At 29.1% G+C, this 18,087-nt stretch overlaps 2 protein-coding genes and 1 long non-coding RNA gene across 5 annotated transcripts; 1 reads left to right on the forward strand and 2 right to left on the reverse strand.

The window, feature by feature from the left end:
• Positions 1-2,931: 2,931 nt before the first annotated feature.
• Positions 2,932-5,528, reverse strand: LOC108469278 (xyloglucan endotransglucosylase/hydrolase protein 2-like). The gene is made up of 4 exons (XM_017770175.2): positions 5,300-5,528; positions 5,103-5,203; positions 4,817-5,010; positions 2,932-3,649 (listed from the first exon to the last, which is right to left on the reverse strand). Exons 1-4 carry the CDS (start codon positions 5,502-5,504, stop codon positions 3,244-3,246), a joined length of 906 nt encoding a protein of 301 aa, XP_017625664.2. The 5' UTR covers positions 5,505-5,528; the 3' UTR covers positions 2,932-3,243.
• An 8,286-nt stretch (positions 5,529-13,814) lies between these two features.
• On the forward strand, positions 13,815-17,206 carry LOC108470139 (protein XRI1-like). 3 transcript variants are annotated; one of them, XM_017771378.2, is made up of 9 exons: positions 13,815-14,302; positions 15,032-15,096; positions 15,180-15,299; positions 15,394-15,533; positions 15,621-15,684; positions 15,764-15,866; positions 15,947-15,987; positions 16,081-16,164; positions 16,247-17,206. In XM_017771378.2, exons 1-9 carry the CDS (start codon positions 14,283-14,285, stop codon positions 16,510-16,512), a joined length of 903 nt encoding a protein of 300 aa, XP_017626867.1. In that variant the 5' UTR covers positions 13,815-14,282; the 3' UTR covers positions 16,513-17,206. The 3 variants fall into 3 exon arrangements, with proteins under 3 accessions (XP_017626867.1, XP_017626866.2, XP_017626868.1); XM_017771377.2 differs by having other exon boundaries at positions 15,180-15,293; XM_017771379.2 differs by having other exon boundaries at positions 15,035-15,096.
• LOC108470140 (uncharacterized) lies at positions 16,952-17,968 on the reverse strand. Its single transcript, XR_001869272.2, has 2 exons — positions 17,294-17,968; positions 16,952-17,198 (listed from the first exon to the last, which is right to left on the reverse strand). It is a non-coding gene; the product is annotated as an uncharacterized LOC108470140 (long non-coding RNA).
• Between the last annotated feature and the right edge of the window lie 119 nt (positions 17,969-18,087).

Consider the following 18,087-nt stretch of genomic DNA (forward strand, 5'->3'; position numbering starts at 1 on the left):
GAAGAAGAAGAGAAAAGTTCACTTAGAGATGCAGTGCAAGAAAGAACTTCTACCTCCACACATTTTTTATGTGTTCTAACAATTTTTATATATCGATTGAGTTTTAATTCGATTGGTATGGGTATTATTGTTAATGCAAGAGAAAATGAGTTCGAGTACACTGAAGCACATTTTTCTCTTATTTATAGGTTGGGGAGGGTGTGATATCCCGAATTAGGGCCTAATCGGAATAGTGGTTTCAGGACCAAAAATCTGAGATAAAAATAATTATTTTATGATTATTTTGAGGTCTATGATATGAGTTCATGATTGTGTGAAAATTTCGTGAATAAATTCTATGCATAAAGTGCTTAATTTGAAGTTAGGGACTAAATTGAATAAGTTACAAAACTTGCATTCTAGAAGTTTCTAGTATGAAATTGCTTTGAAATATTAATTAGGAGGTTTTAAATAGAAATTTGACCAATTTCTAAGTTTATGGACAAAAATTGGACATGGATGAAATTTTTGAAAGTTTAATAAGGAAGGGCATTTTGGTCATTTTGATATTAAATGAAATAAAATGGGAAAAATAACACAAAAATGATCATCTTCTCCATAAGTTGCTGCCAAATTTTTCTCTCCACATAGCTAGGGTTTCAACACTTTTAAGCCTTGATTGTAAGTGATTTCTATGCCCGGTTTTAATGTTCTTTACATTTTTTAAATCCTCGTAGCTCAGTTTACCTGTTTCTACCAATATTTTGAGCTAGGGTTTATATTTAAAAATTTATCCATGAATGATATGCATGAATTTTGATGTTTTATGGTAGAATATGAAGCTTGAGATTGTGTTAAACAACTTTTGCTAAGTGATTTTACGTAAAAACGACTAAAATGACATAATCGGTAAAAATACCTAATGTTCATAAGTACATGTTAGAGTGAGAATTGGATGTTTCTGTAGAAGGGAAAAATGATCAGCATATCATAAAACATAAGAAAATAGGATGAAGTTTAATTTACGAGATTTGGGGCAAAAGTGTAAATATGTGAAAGTTTAGGGGCAAAATTGTAATTTTTCCAAAATATGATTTTGGGTTGATTTGAATAATATGAGTCCTAATTAGGCTATATTTGAAATGATAGAGCAAGGAAAATTGAAATTCGGGCAAAAATGGCAAAATACCAAGTTGTGGACAAAATGGTAAAAATGACCATTTTCGCATACGAGGTAAGTTCATATGTAAATATTGTAATATAACCGTTATTTTAAATCATTTAATGCTATTTATACGACATTATGGTTGTTATCATGCACTTCTATGCTTTGTGGTCATTGTTGGACAACATGCAAAAATTTTATGAATTATGTGAAAAATGTGAAAGACTACCGAAGTATCGTCATTGGTATTCCAAGGAGAATGGTAAAGGAGTATGAACGAGGAAAGTTCCGTTGAACCTTAGGAATAGATTAGGATATTTGGGCATCCGAACTCGTTGAGTTGAGTCCGAGTTCACTTATGGATGTGAACGTCCGAACTCGTTGAGTTGAGTCCGAGTTCGCTTATGGGCGGGTTACATGGTATAGCTTGGCTACATATGTGGCACTTATGTGCAAACTTTCCATGTATCCGAGTTATATTCCGATGTGTTCAACGGGTAAACTTCTAGTGAAATGGAAGAATACTCAAGATGCAAGTGACGTATTGGTAAGTGTTGTGGAATGGGCACTTTGGACAGGTATGTACTTAACCCTCGGGTTGAGACTTGATACGACAACAATAATGTAGTAAGACGATGAATGATGAATAGAAATGTGATATATGTTTTGGTGATATTATGTTAATGTTGGTTAGTATAATTGCTTTGCTAAGTTATTTGTTATTTGCATGTGAACTTACTAAGCATTTATGCTTACTTCTTCCCTTCCATTCCTTGTAGTTTTGACAAGCCGGTTTGGAGATCAGAACGGTCGGAGGCACGCTCACACTAGCAACGGACCATCTCAGTATGGTGGCTTGCATATTTTGGGAATATGGCATGTATAGCATTATAATCCTTTTGTGTATATAATCTTATGATATAGCTCATGGATGGCATGGAAATGTTTGAGAATGATTAGCTATTGGAGTGGCTAATCGAGATTATATTTGATAACACGTATGCTTTCTGTGCTAACCAATCTATGGAAATCCATAAAATGGTGAAATTGGCTATAAAACAGAATCACACAGCAGCAGTGATGTGAGTTTGAAAAATCACTAAAAATAGTAGAGATAGAATTAGATGATTAATAAAATATATAATTGAAGCTTAATGAATCTATTTTCATTTGGAAGAAACAAAATAGGTAAAAGAGTTGTATTTTATGAGATATTTACGTTTTGGTGAAACAGGGTCAGAGCAAGTTTTGGATTCCCTGTTCTGACTTTAGAAATTCACCATAATTTGTGTAAAAATATTTAGGACTCACAATTTATATGTATGGATTCGTTATTGAGTTTATTTTTAAGTGAAACAAACGGAATAGTCATTGGATTTCTGTACAGAAATAAATTTGATTCGTAGTGCACAGGAGTCAGAGTAGCCGAACCCTGAAACAGGGGAGACTTTAACTAATAAACTGTACTAATTGGCCAGACCAAAAATTCTAGAAAAAAAATTAGTAGATAGATATATGAGTCTAGTTTCAGGAAAAATTTACAGATCTTAATTTCTAGTTTCGGAACTCGAGATATGAATTTTTAAGCGACTGTGACGTAGTTAGCCAGCTTGTCTGGAAATTTTAAAAATAAATTGTTTGAGCTATTTAATTAATGAATTAAGTACGTTAACACCTCGTGCTCAACTCCGGCAATGGTCTCGGGTACGGGGTCGTTATAGAGGGATTATGGATAATTTTAAGTATTGTATCAAAAAGAACATATATAATCAGAATTTAGAATGAAATTATTTAAAAAAAATTAGAAGTATCCTGAATTTATTTATTTAAATTAAATGTTAAATTTATTCAGATATTAACTTAAATTCGGGCCTACTCTTAATGTACCAAAGTAACCAAACCTAAAAATTATACAATAAATAGTATAACAATTTAATGAATACACATTTTTCTCTTACTAACAATTTACTGTGTTTTCATTATTGCCCTCAATTCTCATCCCATCACATCTATTTTCACTTATTCAACAACTATTTAAGTTCACCCCATCAAGCTCCGGCCATAAACCGATCATCTCTAACCTCAAACCTCATCGTAATCTAGCTATTAATAAGGCATTCCGGAGGAGACACTGGATATCGATTCCTGTCTGAACAATAATCATAATTCATATATTTTTTTCTTACATTTTTTAAGTCTGTCTTTTGTTTCGAGTCTAACGCCCAATATTTCTCCGAATTCCACCAATGTTCGGGTAAAAAACAGTCTTCGTTATTATTATTGTTGTTGTTGGGGTCAGTTTTCGGGCAACCGCTGATATCGAAACCTTGGAAATGAGCTTTGAAAGGAGCCATGCTCCAATTAATCTTGGTTTGGCCACCATCGGTTGCCCAGCTATCTCCATCCCATAAGCTAGCTTCTATTTTCATTGCTTGTGATGGGTACCCAACGCCAATGTTTGTGTTGTTTTTGAATACCCTAATTGGGATGTCATCCACATAGAATCTGTACATTTAGGTACAATTTTTATTATTGCCAGACCATGATACATACACATATATATATATATATATGTGTGTGTGTTAGAAAGGGTCAATTTGTGGTTTTGGTCCTTCTAATATGCTCAACTTTAGGATTTAGTTTATATACTTTAATTTAACATAATTTAATTTCTCAACTATTATAATATCATTAGTTAGTCTAACTTGTTAATAATGTTAATTAAATTAGTTAAAATGTTTATGTGAGTTTTTCTTAAAAAACTAATTCCCACTTATCACTACTAACATTGACATTTTGTGTAGGAGACTTTGTTTAATATTTTAATCAGAATATTTAATTGTGTTAACTATTTAGATTAATAAATGATATTATAACAATAAAAGATCAAATTACGTCAAATTGAAGTATAAGAAATAAATCACAAATTTAAACATAGTTGAGGACTTAAAACAAAAATTTGACCACTATATAGATACAACTCAGTTCTCAGATGATGTTAATAATTGAATTGGTGTCACAAATTAACACAGATAGAAAATGACTAAAACTCCCTCTTTCATAAAATAATATGAGTTGATATGATATTATAAGTTAACTGGATACCAACTCAATTAAAAATGATTAAAAACATCACCTTTCACAAATTAATATATATTATTTTAAAATATTTTTAATATATTTTATATAAAATATAAAAAACAATTGTAAATCAACACATATAAAATGAGTATATTACAAGCACTTTTATGAGAATTCACCTTTATCCATGTAACATATATGGCTCTAATAACTATTTTTAAATTATAAATTAATTTATTAATTTAAAATATTTTAATTAAATTCTCAAAGAATAAATACTGTATTAATATATATAAAAATTGGATTAAATATGTTAAAAGGTAAACAATATCTATTTTTTTAACACCTCAGTTTCAATTAGGGGTATATTAGGAGTTCGCAGGAGGTCGGTCCTTTTAAAATAGAAAACTTTTCATTTAAGCTTTCTAAAATTTTTAAAATTTAAATTAGTAAATATTTTAACCCCTTTTAAAATGATAAAATTTTAATTTAAATTTTTAAAATTATAAAAATATAGAATATTAAAATGATGATTAAGTAACGTAAAGTAAAAAATTAAAGAGAGAAGGGGAAGAGATGATGAATTCATACACAATTTGGTGTTGATTCCAAAGGATTCGATAATTGTGAAAATCAGCACTAGGATCAAACCAGAGAATAACCCTTTGTTCCCTATTCCCCACACCACCTGCAAACACATTGGTTTGCAAGCTAATAGGCTTCCCTTCTCTATTCCCTAAGAACTCAAAATCCAGCTCGCCATGCTTCTTTCCTTTCGAAGTTAACTGTGCCACCATTACCATCAACCCATTAGTAAAATAATTAAGAGGAAAAAAAAAGAAGGAAAACTAAACAATCATATATATATGGTTTTTACGTAATAAGCAGTGACAACTCCAGCTGAATCTTTATCAGGTAGCTTCATCCTCATATTAAAAAACCCAGTACCATAACTCAGCTTCGAACCAAACCCAGCTCCTGTAATTTTCAACACGTTAAAAAGCATGCAAAATGGGTATATTGGAAAATAAAAAAAATGATAATATTATTTAGTGAGAGAAGAAGGTAAATAACCCGAAGACTTATCCATTGAGAGTTGAATTTCAGTGTCTTGATTTAAAGACAAAACATGATCATTTCCCCATGTAATTACATAGTTTTCATCGAATTTAACAGTGTTGTCGTCTGCAAATCCTACCCTAATGAAGAAGAAAAATATTGAGAGCAAAGCTAATATGGAAAAATGGTACTGCATTTTGCCTGTGTTTGTTGTGTTCATTGATGATTGGTGAGTGTTTATATAGAGATCTTTTTTTTGGTGACATTTTATTTTGATTATTTCGCCAGCTTTTCTATATCCTAACTAATGGCAAAATGAAAATAAATTAAAAAAAGAAGGGAAAAAAGGATAATTAGCTTTTTGGTCTAACTTTCCTACACGTAATTGACTTGTTCTTGGTTATATATTAATATTAATATTATTATTTGTCTGCCATAACAAATCCTGTTATTGTGATATAGCTATTGCTTAGCTGCTTGGTGTAGCCTACCATTGCTGTATGAGAACTTGGAAGCAAGTTCAGACGATGTAACTTTTTATGATTGGTGACGCAGTACATACATACACGGCCATTTAGAAAATAATAGACATGGAATTCGCGGTGTTGGCAAAGGGTAAGGTGTTAAAATTTTAAGCGTTTAAGATAGAGTTTCATTATTTGTATTTATCCATACGTGAGCTTTGATTAAATTCAAGTCCCATCACCTGTAGTTAAAGGTGATTATGAGTCGGGTCAAGGTTAAGTATGATATTAATATATTTTATGTTTTTTTAAATTTAGCTCGGTCCAAAATATAGATTTAAAATTTTACTTAAATTTGTCCATATTTGTAAAAGATTAACTTAAGCCCATTTTAGGGCTGTCTATATTATTTTTAATTTTTTAAAACATATTTATTTTATTTTGTATTAATATTTAATAATTTTATTCATTTTTATTTATTGAATTTTTTATATAGTTATCTTAATGTTTTTTAATGTTCACATTATAGTAGTATTATATATTTAGTATAAGTTTATTTTTTCATGTGTTCTAAATTATATAATATAAAATATTATAAACTTAAAATGGTAGGGTCAAGCTCGGGCTTGAGCTCATATTTTAAATGGACTTACTTTTTTTGTCCAAATATTCTCAAATTTCGGACGAACTTTCAAGACTAAGCAGATAACTTGACCCATGAACAGGTTTACATGTATTCTTATCACATTTATATCGGTTCAGATTAGGATATATTTCGATAGTTGAGTTGATATGTTTGTGCCTTGTAACAGTTGATTATGGTCATGGGCAAGCAAATGCATGGGGCAGGCTCCCAAATGATAAAATTGCTTTTAAGGTCCCATCAAAATTATAATATTATAAATTAGTATAATAATAAATTTAATTTTTAGCCTCGAGAATTTATAATTTAATTTCGGCCCCTAAAATGTTTTCCAGCATCCACCTCTGATTATATAGATATATTAATTGTAATTGTACTTTCATTTATACATCATATGCAATAGTTCCGACTGTTGTTTCACGAATGTATTATTTGTAATAGCTAATTACAATTATATTTTTTTTGCAAAATAAGCCATGAAAAACTAATAAACACCTTTGAATTTCACGTAACCCGCGGTTTTGTTTTCCAGTAATATTAATTAAATTGTAAGAAAAGATAAATTTATGGTCAAATTTTTGTTGTTATAGCTGAAGTTTGATTTAAAAGTTTGGCTCAATAATTTGGATCGAAGTAAACAAAGAATAATATGCCTAAATATGAAACAAAAAGGAAAATGTATGCCTAAATCAAATAAATGATTTACATGCCCCATGCCTAATCCAATGCCATTGCATTTTAGCTAATCTAATCCTATTTATGGTGAGCATACTTTTTAATTAATAATAATTCCAGTCGAATTAATATTTTTAAATTACAAAAATATTTTATTTAAATCAATAATCATATAAAATAATCTTTAGGTTTTACTAGTAATTATCAAATTTGTCCTAATCAGTGAATAAACATATATTTTAAGTAAAATAAGACAAAATTAATAATTTATAAAAATTAAAAAGCAATACAAAAGTTAGAATATAATTTAGGAGATAATTTACTAATAAAACCTAATCTTGATTAGAGTGAGATTGTTTGGCATATGTAGGATGTGGTGCCATAACAGCTAAGGCAGGCATAAAATAATAACCAACATGATCCGTATGTCTGAAGCAATACAAAAAGGGGAGACGATATTGGATATGCCAAATGATTATAACGACATACCAAAAATATTAATATAAAAAATCAACATAATAGACAAATATTTCAAATTTTATATTAATACAAATTATTAATTTTAAAATTATATATATAGCAATATAAAATAATAAAGGAACAAAATTTAAAAATAAAAATAAAAAGTTCACTTAGGGATGCAGTGCAAGAAAGAACATCTATCTCCACACATTTTTTATGTGCACTTTTAATTTTAGTGGCCTAACAATTATTATATATCGGTTAAATCTCAATTGGTATAAATATTATTGTCATTGTAGAAGTATATTCTCTTCTAATAAAAATTTATTATATATTTTTTACGAAAAATTTAAAAATAATAATTAATATATATATATTTAAGAATTTTCTTAACGAAACTAACTTCATTAGACCCTGCAATTTTTGCATGGGGAAGATGTTCCCTGCATTGCATTGGTGTGTCAACACACTTGTTAAATGATATGTTATTAATTTCATTATATATATATATATATATATTTAATTTTTTTATTAATCAATTTTAAGTTAGATATTTAATCCATAGTATGTGAGTTTAGGTTTGTTTCATTTTTCGTACCTTACCATTGTTTTTTAATTTATTACGCTATAGGCCATGACTTCATTGTTCATTCGTGAAAGGAATATAGTTTCAAAAAGAAAGAAAGATTTTAAATTTATTTATAAATATGATTTTACATAATTCTTTATATCACCGTTTAACGGAAAACATCATAAACTCACGGTTAAAAATGATTAACATATCTCGAGATTAAATCCATGCACAATGGACTTGTAAACAATTTTTTACCACTATACCAATAATAATTATTGAGTAAACTTAATTTTAAAAAATAATTTTTAACGTAAATAATTTTCTGTCACTAAATTTGTGTATATATACTTACTATTTATAAAACCCTTTTATTGAGTTTGTGTTACCCATCAATTGTATATATTATTGAGATAGTGTCACAAATTAACTCGACACCAACTTAAGATGTATGATTGTACTCATTTAGTAATCTTAATATGATGTATTCATGTATTTAAATTTCGTTTTATTTACAATTTAATATCGTATATATTTCATATGTTATTATTTAGGGTTTAGGGTTTGTTATTTTAAACACAAATCTATGTTCTAAATACATGCTTTCCACACACATATGCATGTGATAGAGTTCCTAGTATTAATAATACTGTTAATTAAATTGGTGTTACAATTTAACTCGATACTAACTCACAATTGATAACAAAATCATAATAAATAATTGTAGTGCATTTAGTATTATTTAGATGTTGTATTTATGTGTTTAAATTTTATTTTACTCATAATTTTATTTTTTATTTTAATATCGTATATAATTCATGTGCTATTATGATTAATTAGTTTCAAACCATACGTTGCATTGTTTATTGTATGTTACTTTTAAACGCATATTTTTGCTCTAAATTCGTGATTTCCATGCCCATACATGTGTAATAGAATTTCTAGTATTATATGAAATTTGATGCATTTATACTTTTTGTGATTTTGGCCTTAATTTTTTTAAATATTTTGATTTTAAGCTTTTAAATTTTAGTTGAATTATTATTTTAGTGGTAAAAAATTGATTGAACTGTTAAAATTTAAATGATGTTAATGTGACAGATCGCATGGCAACCCACATATATTTTATAAAAGAATAAGAAATACATAAATGTTATTAAAAGTTATAGAGGTTTTAAAAAATATCTACTTCAATAATGAAATGCATATGAACTACCACATAGCACATAGGTTGCTACATCGACGTTGTTAAAATCCTCCGATCAATTTTTTCATTTAAAAAAATTTAAAATCAAAATGACGAAAAAGTAAATTTTAGGAGTTAAATTTATTATGATACCATTTAAAAAAAAAAAGAAATGCATATATTAGATTATGGAACACTTATATTATAGATTTAAAAATTAAATTTATATTAAAATATTAAAATATACTCTAAATTCATGTATTTTTCAGAATTTAGAATCTAATCTTTTACTTTTCTTATCTAGAAAATACAAGTCAATTAACTTGTGACAAGAGAGTAGATAAGAATAGGCAGTAATCTTGACCTAAAAAAATAATTTTGTCTCGTAATCATTTCAAATTTTTAAAAAATTATAAAATAATATATAGGTAAAATTATATTTTAATATCAAAATTCACGATTCATCTCTCCTCTTAAATGAATTTTCTAACTGCCTCCTTGCAACTATCTCAATCAATTATGTATATATATTTGTTTGAAAGGATTGAAATTTATATTTTAATTTGTAAATTGTGACACGTAAGATATAATTAGAGGAAAAGTCAAAGATAACCTCATAGCCAACCTATGTGCCCTTATTGAACCGCATTGTGGGTCCAGAATATGGGCTTGACGTATTTAGAGGGCAAGGGGTTGACTTTCAAAATGAAAGAAAACCTTAATTTATTTATTTGTATGCTTTTATTTTCTTTTTAAAAAAAAGTAAAATTGAGTTCGACTTAATTAAAAATAATAATATTTCTATTAATATTTTTAAAATTATTTGATAAAAATTTTAATTTACACATTGATAAGTGTAAGAGCATAGTAAAATATTTTAAAATATATTTTTAAAAATAGACAAGTTAATTTTTAAAATTATTCGTGAAATAAAAATGACATTTTCACACCTTTAATATATATAATTAACAATTATATTATAAAATTCAATAATCAAATATGATAAGTCAATTTAAAAAATTCAAATATAAACAGGAAGTGTATTTGACTTTGACATTGGTCGTTCTAAAAATAGGTACTACAAGATCGGGTGACTTCAATAATAGACGTTGGATGGAGTTCCAACTTTTCTTCTCCTTTCAGAACCTATCCAAAAGAGAATCGAATACTTCTCGATTGTAAAAAATTGAATAGGGTGAACTGCCATGTGAATATCTTTACTTCAGAATAAAACAATTAGAATTAGGCTCGACCAACTTTAATCTGTATTATCCATATGTTATCCTTATAGGGGATAGTCTAGTTGACAAGATCCATTGATATCCTATAGGGATCTTCCATTTGAAAGGGTCCATTAACCTTAGACAAAGAGAAAGGTCTAGATATTTTTCTTTTTAATTGTTCAATTTTGATACAACTCACACATCATTGTAAAACTTGATTACCGTCCTATACATCACTAGTAAATAATTCTTACGATCCGATATCACAATGTGCGCATAAAAATAAACACCTTTAACCAATGAGCTAAATATCGAGGGTTGTAAATGGTATACCTAAAGAAGATTATTCAGGTATAATAGAAACAAGTTTTTCTTTTTTTATATTGGAGGGCTAAGACGAAATTGATATAAATTGAATAAATAATTTTTAAATGGGCCAAAACTGTATTTTTTTTATTTAATCAAAGCTATAAAAGATTAAATTTAATTTTAATTTTTAAAAGAGACTAAAAATAATTTTATAGTTAAATTTAAATATAAAATATTTGTATGATCTTTTAAATAGATAAATGGGCCATTTGGGTGAGGTAAGTCCAAACTTGAGTTTAGAAATTATTTTAGAACTAGATTTAGGTTTGATTCGACGCGTAAACATTTTTAATTGTAATTATGAAACTGTAAACTACAAATTCTTGAGATTAAACCCCGAATTATTAATAAAAAGAGATGATACTTTTATTTTATTTTATCTAGAATTATTCTAATTTAAATTATCTACTGTTAGTCCAAATCAAAGAACAAATGCACCTAATTTACAAGGAACCAAAAAAGTATAAGATTTAAGGTATTTATTTTAATAATATAGTTTTAAGGTTTAAATTTATCTTTATGTAATTTATCACTATATCAAATACCTGTTAGTAAATTGTTGATGAGATTTTAATTTATTGGGATGGGATAAATATCAAATTTATATATGAATTTTAGTCTAATGTGTAATTTGATACATGAGATTTAATTTAATGCAATTACGTAAATGAAACTTAAATTGTGGTGCATATGTATATGTAAAACTTTTATTTTAATTCAATTATACACATTTTAAGAAATAAATACATACATTTATCTTCATATTGGATTAATATATAGTTATTTGTCTATGCAATGTATCAACGCATAAGGGTGGTAATTCAATAATGTTGTTAATGATTTGTAAAAATTGAATCAAGTTAAAATTATATATATATAATCACACAAAATCAAAATTCATGTATGACATTTCACATTAGATCAAAATTCATGTATAATTTGTATATTTATCTCTAATGGAAATGAGTAAATTCATGAGATCTCGTGATAATTTTTTATTTTTTTAAAGAATGTGATTATTTTTTTGTTAATCTTCTGTATTTGTTGGGGATTGACCCATTTAAACAACGAGTAAGAAAAGTAGAGAAAATCGAACGCACAAATTTTACTATGGAAAACTCCCTCAAAGAGGATAAAAACCACGGGTAAAGAAAGCTTCACTAAAAATTGTCAAAAGTCGAAAAGGAGTACAAGATGGAGAAAATAATCCAAAGATCAAAACTCAAAACCCGAATAAAAAGTTATCTAAAAAACTCTCTCCAAAACTCTTCATAAAATCTCACCTAAGAGTTATTTTGTTTAACTCTCTAAACAGGGTTACAACCTTTAAATAGGTTAATATTAAAGTCTTAATATGACTAAAATATTCCTAGACTAATCAAAGTTTAACTAGAAAAAGACAGTAGAGTTTAACTAGGAGAAGAAATCCGGTTTAAGTTGAGTACATGTAGCCACGTCCTGACGTCATCTGTCGCATTGTTGGGACGTCGTGCTCCTCATCATCGTGATGTTGATTCTGTTTCTTCTCTGATTTGTCCTAAAATTATTTGTCCGAAAACGCAAGATACATCCCATAGTATTAATGAAAAGAATTATAAATTAAATAAAAAAATTTAAAATTATAATTCTAGAAAAAAAAAACTCATAGGACGAGATTGAAAATTGATAACTTCTTTAAACTCACACATATTGAAAGTTTGAAATTTCAAATAATTAATACAAAATCAATTCAATTAGTAAAAATAAATTGGTTGGTGAGATAAATTGAATAAAAGAAATGGGTGATTTTTCAATTCGCAGATATTAAAAATTAAAAATTCAGCTTTAATTTAATGATAAATTATGTATAAGCCCTGCTGAAATTTATTTTGTCTTTCAAGTCTGAATAAATTATTATTATTACTTTGATTGTGTGATTCATTCTTATTATAAAATTATTATTATAGCTTTAAATTTTAAATTTTTAAATCATATTAAATTATGATATATTCACAAATCATGATTTGAGTGAAAAATAAACTAATGCATGAGTTTAAATTTGATCATGTATGTATATATTTTTATTTTTATATAAAAGATATAAAATAATAAAAATATCCTTAAAATAATATAATTTTATTTTAAAATAAAAATATTTTCATTTTTTTCCTACTAAATTACCACTCAATCAAATATAATAAATATAAATTTTATGAGTCACAAATTATAAAACAAATACATGTTTTCATTAACTACTTACCATATTGAATAGTGATACTTATTTAATAAAAATACATATTGAAAATCTCGATTCCAAATCCAACTAATGATAAATGAAAAATTACACTGATTTTATCTGTTATTCATCGATCAAAACACCCAAATTTAGTATAGAATTCGTCCACATGCATGCATAAAAGAAAGGGTGAATTACACCCAAAATTACTAAACTGTTAGTAAATTTATATTTTAATCATTTAATTTTAAAAATTATAAAATTATCACTAAATTATTCAAATTTTTTATTTTAAGTTATTGAATAATTCAAAAAATTATTTCAGTGACTAAACTATTATTACTTTTTGGGGTTAAAAACTTAAATTTGGTCTAACCTTTTAAGGGTTGTTGATATAATGACTTAATATTTACAAAAGTTCTCAAATAAGGGTCAAATATCCAACAACCGTTCAATTGACTTGGGTCTAAATTATATTATTCTATTTGTCAATAGATACTGATCATTGAATAGTCGCTTGGAGCTCGTCAGTTGGACTTTTTAAAAGGAATTAACAGCTCAATGACTTAAACGAAAACTTCTAAATAGTTTGGTGACCATTTTTTAACATTTTAAAGTTAAATGACTAAAACATAAATTTATTAATAATTTAGTGACCTTGGTGTAAATTTACCCTAAAATAAATATTTATACTATATACATATAAAAAACTCAATAAATTTCATTGATTTTAATGGCAGGATAAAGGGTCCCATTTTATCTTTACCCGATGATAGTCACCTCATTCTCCCCGCAACTAAAAGCACGATCCCATCTTTTCCTTACAGAGCAGCACCCCTTGTTTCTCTCTCACGTTGTTCTTAGTGTTTGTGTGTTTGTGCGTCTGTGTGTATATATACCATTGCTGCTTTTGTCGATTCCCGAACACCACGCGCCTGATTCAACCGCAGCCCAATATCCCGTGTATCACGCCCCCCTCGTCAAAAGCAAAAAAGGAAAAAAGAAATTCGTGTTGTTGGGTTCGTTCCCTTTGCCTTTGATAAATAGTGAAAGTCTGAGAGAAAAAAGGAAAATGTCGATCTCTGTGTAACGGCTACTTTTGGCGGTGTTGTTGAAGAAGTAAAGACCGAGAAAAAAAGGGGGAAATAAAAGGGTTGGTTTGGTTCAGTTTTGAAAGGGAAGCTGAAGAAATGGATTACAACAATGATCAGTAAATTTCTTTTTTCTATTTCGTGTTCTTATGGTTTTAAAATGCATGTGTTTCTGATGTTTGTTTTTGAGTTTTGTATTTTCTTTTTTAGCATTTCATTTGGGGATGAACTTGTGTTTTTCTTTGATTTTAAGTATTTTTTTTATGGATTAAATGCTTCGTTTAGAAATGGGTTTGCTTTGATTTTTACTGTAACTGAAATGGGTAATTGAGAGAGTGAAATGAAGGTGTGGGCTCTGATGAAAATGGTGGGGGTCACTGTGTTTTTTTTTTGTTTTTTTTTTCCCTTTTTGTGGTTTTTTATTAGCTTAAACATCACTGCTGAATAACATTGTATCCTTTCTGTGATTCTACATGGGATGCTTGTTTGAGTCACTGTTATTGGATCCAATGCTTCAATTTTTACTTTTGAGGTGGAAATGTTAACTGTTTGCTGTTGTTTCATAATTGACTTGTAATATGATGGATGGATTATCTTGGTGAATTGGTGACTTAGTTACGAACTTATATTGTTGTAAACACTATGTAAGATTTTGCTTAATGCTTGTGAGATTTAAACATGGATTCCACTTTTAGGTACTGCATTGGATGATTCGTTGTGAAGTCCATTTGCATTGCCTCTCTGCTTTGGCCTGAATATTATTCAGCTATGTGTGTGGGTGTGCGTGCATGCATGTGCGTATGTGTGTGTGTGTGTGTGTATATTTATGTTTATTATTTGATTGGTAGCAGTACCAGAAGTCCTTGGGATTGGCATGGGGAGAATTATGGTGTGCAAAAGAACTCTGATTCTGGTAAATTATTGCCTCTGTTGATGATGATTTCAAGCTAATAGTTTTGAAGTAGCCAAAATGATGTATGGATAATATCTATACAGATGCATCCCAAGGTGTATGGACTCCGGTGACCTTGAATGAGGAAGACCTTTCCTACATGTTCAATGAAACGACCCCTGTTAAGGAATGTGGTGATCTCTCATACCATTATACTTGTAATGGTAGTTTTCTTCCTTCGTTTTATTTGAAACTTTTGTTTTTATAACATCTGTTCTTCTCTTTCTTTTAAAGTAATAGTAAGATTGTGAACTTCAGATGATACTAGCAAGGAAACAGAGGTTACGAGGGAGACCTCTTCTCGACTTAAAAGACGTAGAGTGCTTCAATTTGACACTTCCGAAGTAGATTCTTCCCTTTTCTGTGATGAAATGCCATCGACGTTTCTAAAATCAAGAGTGAGTTCTGTTGGATTGGTATCAAGTTACTTTCCTGTTGTGTTATTTACATGCTTTTGTTTATTTGTTTCTTCTTTCAATGTTTAGGAGAGGGATGAGTTGCTGGCAGAGGTTTTACCTGATGCATCTCAGCAGGTTGCCGGATTTTCAGGTTTTCCGTTTTCGTACAAATAATAATCAACTTGAATCGAATGCATACTCGGGTTTTTAATTGTAACAACATTTTACAGAGGATGCATCGGCTTTCAGTTATGAGGGCTTAGATCAGTTGTGTGAAGGGTGGCTTGCTGAGTATTTCAACGATGCGGAGATGCTTCATAGATCTAATGATATGTATGCTTCTATGGATTTTCAACATTTTCGTTTCATCGTCATATTAATATATTCTGATTACCTTATAATATACGATTCAGGAGCCTTAACACCTCATCTGACATTCAAATCGATATTTCGGGTAAATGATTCCTGTTCCGTGCCTTCATGATTGTCGTCTTTCTCTACGAGTTGTTATATTCACTTTTTAACAACATTGTTTCTATGTTCATAGAGTATTTCAATGCCCAACCTGAGTCTGGCCCCGATGCTGTTCAAAAACAGGCAACTCAAACCCCTCAAAATGTTGTTTTCAAAGGTAACCTTTGTGTTCGTTATGCTTTTGAGACGTCTTATTTGTGGAATCAACACGTAAGAACATTGTGTTTTTGCTTATTTAGGTAGGAAGTCATTCATATGTCCTCCCACTAAACTGCCATCTTCAATTGCCTACCCATTTGCTTTCATTAAACCCTGCGGTTTCCACGGAGACGTGACCCTCAAGGATATAAACCAGCGAATCCAAACACCCCCACCGTCAAAACCGAAACAAAGCAACGAAGATCTGCCGACTTCAGCCTTTTCCGGGAAGCTTGTTGTTGGCAAAACTAAAATACGTACCGAAGGTGGTAAAGGCAGCATCACGATTATGAGAACCAAAGGATAAGTGTTCGCGGCCCTTTCGAGCCCCCTCTCGATTATGGTGGTTGATCATCTCTCTCGTTATTGCTGACTCTGACTAGCATAGAATCTGATACAGGGTACATGTTGATGATTTATATATAGTTTACTTGTAGTGGAAGCATAAGGTTTTACATTAGTATACGAATGAATGTGTAAATGTTAGCATTACAGTTTATGCTGTCTTACCTCTTTTGTCGGTCCTATATTTCAACATTGCTCATTCCATTTTTTATAATTTTTCTCATGTAGCTAAAAGGATTTTTCAAAATCTTACTTCTCATTTATAATTTTTTATAACATTTATGGGTTTAGATTCATAATATTATTTTGAATCGAACTTATTCAAAGGCTAATTTTTTAGTTGAATGGTCAGCTGGAATTTCTGTAGTTTAGAATTGGAAAGTATCAATTAGATAATGATGTTCAAAGAGGAAATCAAATTCCATTGCAAATCACTTTAAAACAAATCCACACCAAGCGTTTGTTAAAATGAAAAACAAAAGACACGATTTTCCCAATCCAATTAATATAATCACACTCTCTTTTATCCTGCAATCTATAATCACTTCCCACTGTTATTTCTTGTTTTTAATCCCACTTTGCCGCTCGGATCCAACCGTCGCTTGAGCCGCTTTCTTGGCCAACTTATCTTGCAATGCCTTTGCATCTCTGTCCATCGACTCAAAGCCACAAGTAAAAAAACGAAGACGCAAAATTCACACAATTAAAAATATTCAAGGAAAGGTAAAAATGAAAGAGGGAACCTTTCACGCCGTTGCTCAGGGGTTAACCCATCGTCTTTGGAACCTTTGGCTTTGTGGGCTGCTCTGGCTTGTGCCCTTTCTCGATCTCGTTCTCTCTGGTTACCCCGTTAGCTTGAGTTAAGGAATTAACAACAAAAATAAAAAACAGAAACCAAGAAATACCAAAGCTTAAAAGCTATAAATTATGTATTAATCAGACAAATTAGAAAGGAAAAAAGAGAGGATATGAGACATGGTTGAATCTCGGAAAACAAGCAACCAACTATGTTAGATTGAAGCTATATGAAAAATTCAAGAGATAAATTAGTTAAACAAGAAAAATCAAAGGGACAATGTAAAAAAAAATTATTTGAGAGAACGAGGAAGAAAATGGCCCTTAATTATTGAGGAAGACGAGAAGGAAAAAGCTTAGACTTTTGGGAAGAAAGGAGAAGGACTTTATAAAACTGAAAAAGGAAAAGTTTTTGGTTGGTATCAACAATTGAGCTCTGTGGAAGAATCGAGAAGCGCACTATACGAGGGTTCTTACCATTTTCATTATTTTTTTTTTGTAGAATTTTAATTAATCATTAATTAAGGTGTGAATCCATTTCCCAACCCTCCAATTTTCAACAATTTTTGCGTTCATAGAAAATTCTCCTTTCCTTTCTTCCTTTACAATTCAATTTTCTTTTATGAAATAACTTTAAGTACTAAAATTTACAAATTAAAATATGAATAATTTTCTTTCTTAATTTTTAATATTGATAATTAAATTGATGGAATCTAATGTATATATTTTTAATTGTCGATAG

This window comes from Gossypium arboreum, chromosome 8 (genome assembly GCF_025698485.1).
Source record: "Gossypium arboreum isolate Shixiya-1 chromosome 8, ASM2569848v2, whole genome shotgun sequence".
NCBI classification, from domain to species: domain Eukaryota; kingdom Viridiplantae; phylum Streptophyta; class Magnoliopsida; order Malvales; family Malvaceae; genus Gossypium; species Gossypium arboreum.